This window comes from Gobio gobio (genome assembly GCF_949357685.1).
Source record: "Gobio gobio genome assembly, chromosome: 13".
Lineage (NCBI taxonomy): Eukaryota > Metazoa > Chordata > Actinopteri > Cypriniformes > Gobionidae > Gobio > Gobio gobio.
In genome coordinates this window covers 2,472,460-2,477,459 of record NC_137106.1, presented here as the reverse complement: position 1 = coordinate 2,477,459, position 5,000 = coordinate 2,472,460, and the positions used below count along the sequence as shown (strand labels likewise).

At 37.8% G+C, this 5,000-nt stretch overlaps 1 protein-coding gene across 1 annotated transcript in view; it reads right to left on the bottom strand.

Moving 5' to 3' along the window:
* eif2ak4 (eukaryotic translation initiation factor 2 alpha kinase 4) overlaps positions 1–5,000 on the bottom strand; it is a gene marked incomplete at its 5' end in the record, with an annotated part of 140,520 nt that overhangs the window by 101,860 nt on the left and 33,660 nt on the right. The window contains 3 exons of the mRNA XM_079833966.1: positions 727–963; positions 2,571–2,621; positions 2,723–2,824. Coding sequence (XP_079690092.1) covers positions 727–963; positions 2,571–2,621; positions 2,723–2,824 — 390 coding nt within the window. The remainder of the gene's footprint in view (positions 1–726; positions 964–2,570; positions 2,622–2,722; positions 2,825–5,000) is intronic.

Below are 5,000 nucleotides of genomic sequence, written 5' to 3'. Positions count from 1 at the left end.
TGACTTTTCGGGGGTGTAGTCAATAACTTAGTATCTGCAAAACAACTCCGATAAACTGCGTGCGAGCTCTTCCTTTAGTTACCCGGAGACTATAATACACATCAAAATAGGAGATAATGTAGACCTTAAACATATCTAAAATTAAATTAATTTACACATAACCAGTTTATTATGGAGAGGCACTGAAATGTGTTTTTGACCCTAAGTCTTACATGACGTGAGAACAGTTAGTTATTTCGGTTTGTATGTTAGCAGGGACTTTAATCGTAACTTAACGAGAGTTTGACAACCAGAAAATCCTCTCAGGATCGCTGGAGTCAGTGTTACAGTACCTCATGCACGACATTTTAGCATTTTTGTAGCTTAAACACCATCAAACCGATGAGAGCTTCAGATTTTCCTGTGTTTCTCTATGGCGCTGAAGCCTAAAGATGTCCGAGTTCCGGTCCCAGCGCAACTGATACTCAACTGCTATTGGCTCATCTGCGTTTGAGGGGAGGGGCTTACCGATAGGTCAGTTGTTTGGGCCAGCGATAAACTCTTTATACTCGGCTAGAGAAATAACTTTTTTTTTAAGAATTTTCCCAGGCAGCAACACGATTTTCCCAGCACATTTGACATTTTCTCTAATTTTCCATGGGCTGGAAAATGTGTCATGAATCCTCCAGGTTTTCCAGGCCGAGTGTCAGCCCTGTGATGTGTGTTTTGTGAGGTCAGATCCTGTACCTTGTGAATGTCGATGTCGTAGGTGAAGTCCATGACGGGCGAGGTGTTCTGGGAGAAGAGCTGCGTGACCATGGTGCGGTAAGCCTTCCCACTGACATTGGCCATAGTGTGCTGGAGCACCTCATGCAGCTCCGACTCCTCCATCTGCGGTGGAGGAAGCAGATCGCTCCTCAGCAGCTCCACCGTGGTGGGCCGCAGCGCGGGGTCATGGGTCAGCAGCCAGCGAATCACCTTCCTCTGCGGCAGACGGGGACAGAAGCAAAGCACATTTACTTAAAGGGTTAGTTCAGCCAAAAATGTAAATTGTGTCATTAATGACTGAGCCTCATGTGGTTGGACACCCGTCAGACCTCCGTTCATCTTCAGACACAAATGAAGATATTTTAGTGTAAATCTGATGCTCTGAAAGGCCTCCATTGGCTCAACTTTACACTCTCAAGACCCTTAAAAGACACTAAAGACTAAAGTTACAAAGTCCATCTCACTACAGCGGCTCTACAATAACTTTATGAAGACGAGAATAGTTTTTGTGCGCAAAAAAACCCTAAATAACGACTTATATAGTGATGACGATTTCAAAACACGGCCTCGTGAAGCTTCGAAGCGTTATGAATCAGTGAGTCGATTCAGCAGTTTGAAGCGTTATGAATCAGTGAGTCGATTCAGCAGTTTGAAGCGTTATGAATCAGTGAGTCGATTCAGCAGTTTGAAGCGTTATGAATCAGTGAGTCGATTCAGCAGTTTGAAGCGTTATGAATCAGTGAGTCGAATCAGCGGTTTGAAGCGTTATGAATCAGTGAGTCGATTCATGATTCGGATCGCGTGTCAAACCGCCAAACTGCTGAAATTTGGCGATCCAAACTGCTGAATCGACTCACTGATTCATAACGCTTCAAACTGCTGAATCGACTCACTGATTCATAACGCTTCAAACTGCTGAATCGACTCACTGATTCATAATGCTTCAAACTGCTGAATCGACTCACTGATTCATAACGCTTCAAACTGCTGAATCGACTCACTGATTCATAACGCTTCAAACTGCTGAAATTTGGCGATCCAAACTGCTGAATCGACTCACTGATTCATAACGCTTCAAACCGCTGAATCGACTCACTGATTCATAACGCTTCAAACTGCTGAATCGACTCACTGATTCATAACGCTTCAAACTGCTGAATCGACTCACTGATTCATAACGCTTCAAACTGCTGAATCGACTCACTGATTCATAACGCTTCAAACCGCTGAATCGACTCACTGATTCATAACGCTTCAAACTGCTGAATCGACTCACTGATTCATAACGCTTCAAACCGCTGAATCGACTCACTGATTCATAACGCTTCGAAGCTTCATGTTTTGAAATCGTCATCACTATATAAGTCGTTATTTAGGGTTTTTTTGCGCACAAAAACTATTCTCGTCTTCATAAAGTTATTGTAGAGCCGCTGTAGTGAGATGGACTTTGTAACTTTAGTCTTTAGTGTCTTTTAAGGGTCTTGAGAGTGTAAAGTTGAGCCAATGGAGGCCTTTCAGAGCATCAGATTTACACTAAAATATCTTCATTTGTGTCTGAAGATGAACGGAGGTCTGACGGGTGTCCAACCACATGAGGCTCAGTCATTAATGACACAATTTACATTTTTGGCTGAACTAACCCTTTAAGTAAAAAATCCATCTTTACAACTTTCACTTGTAATGGAGTAATATTTAACCAATAGTTCTTTAAGGAATGGAGTTGTGTCCTTTGTCCACCTGTGACCTGCAGGAACACAGCACTGGGTCACCTGAGGACACACACACACACACACACACACACACACACACACAGTGAGGCTCACCTGCGTCCCGCTCTCGTACTCAGAGAAGTCCTCCGGGAAGGTAATGGACTCCTGCAGGACAGGTGATCATGAGACACATGACTAAAGTGTGTGTGTCGAGATCTGTGTGTTTGTGTGTTTTTGTGTTTGTGTGTTTTGAGTTTCAGACTCACTGTCCTGAGCTGACCGAGCACAAAGATGCGTTCTGAGGCGGTGGTCATGGGTCTGTAGGACATCTCGAACAAGATGATGCCCAGGCTGAACAGATCCACCTTCTACACACACACACACACACACACACACAGAGTGACATCATCACATGTCTGTGGAGGAGCTCGGGCCTCACATGTGAAAGCGTGATATCATTTGTTTTACACACAGTAACTTATTACTCTGGGAGCATTTCCGCCTGGATTTGTCCGACACAAATGTAAAAGTGTCACACACACACACACACACACACACACACACACACACACACACACACACACACACACACACACACACACACACACACACACACACACACACACACACACACACACACACACACACACACACACACACACACACACAAACACGCGCGCGCACACACGCACACACACACACACACACACACACACACAGTGTCTCTAAACACACTATACTGGTGTCATTCTACAGGAAACCCTCTAAAGTTTCATTTTTTTAGAGTATAAAAACACAAATCCAATTATATTACATTAATTATATGATATATTAATTATATTATATTATTTTAATTATATTATATAAAGATTGTATTATATTATATTAATTATAGATTATATTATATTATATTAATTATATATATATATCAGGGCTGGACATTAAGTCTGTACACACGCTTGTCCTTCGGTCATCCACTTGTCCAAGTAAAAAATGTGCTTGTCCGGAATTTTTTTTATTTTTTTTTGTGTGTGTTGTAAATACAATTTATTCTGAAGCAATATTCTCACCAGTGTTCAGTCAGCTTTGACATATGCATGTTTGTGATATTTTTACCTTTTATAAAGGGCATTTTTCCCTTAATCTTATTAAATATAGGCTATGATTCAGATTTCCTTTTATATTCTTAAATTGGATCAATAAATTAAATTAGAAGACAACACTGGCTGTTACCAGTTACCAATTAAACAGTTACCAATTAAACAGTTACCAATTAAATCATTTACACTTAAAAATTACAACGGCATTAAATAATGTTATGAAATTGTTTTAAATATTTTTTTGAATATACAAATAAGAAAAGTTGGAAAGATAACTAAAGCACCAGTAGGTGGCGCAGGTGACCGTCTGAATGAGTGAGTCATTGAGTCGATTCGTTCAAACAGATGATTCATTCAGGAATGAGGTGGTCGTTTATGAACAGGTCATTGAATCTTTGATTCAACCGATTCACTCAAATACTGAATCATTCAGTAACACACACACACTGTTGCTGTGAGAGGTGTTATGGTTCTGCTGTGATCTTTTGGAACTATTTTCACTGCTGAAATAGAACAAAACACTCAATATTGCATCTGAAATGTAAGTGACTTAATGTTAATAATTGTTTATGGAACTGTCGTATGAAATCAGTGTCATGTTCAGACGTGATGATATTCAGGAAAATAACACTCTTGGTCATGTGATGTTGCTTAACTGTATCATGTGTTATAAATATAATAACCTCCACATTTCTACATGTTTACGGCAGTGTGTGACGGAGTTTCTCTGTGTGAGCGCCGCACATTTTCAGTTTCTTCTCGAGAGGCGGCGCGAGCGTCAACAGCTCAACGTTAGTTACCGTCAGCTCATTACATTATATATTATTATCATTCACTGACGATCGCCGCTTACACTAATGACTGCAGAATCATTCTTGCATTTGGGTGATTCCCTAGTTGTTTTTGTTATTGACGTTTTAATCAGGACACTTGTCCGTCGGGCAAGTCAGATTCTCTTTCACTCGCCCCTTCAAAAAATCCACTTGTCCCGGACAAGTGTTAATGTCGAGCCCTGTATTATATTATATTAATTATAGATTATATTATATTAATTATAGATTATATTATATTATATTAATTATAGATTCGATTATATTATATTAATTATAGATTATATTATATTATATTAATTATAGATTATATTATATTATATTAATTATAGATTATATTATATTATATTAATTATAGATTAGATTATATTATATTAATTATAGATTATATTATATTAATTATATTATATTAATTATAAATTATATTATATAAATTACATTATATTAATTATATTATATATATTATAGATTATATTATATTATATTAATTATATTATATTAATTATAGATTATATTATATTATATTAATTATATATTATATTAATTATAGATTATTATATATTATATTAATTATAGATTATATTATATTAATTATAGATTATATTATATTATAT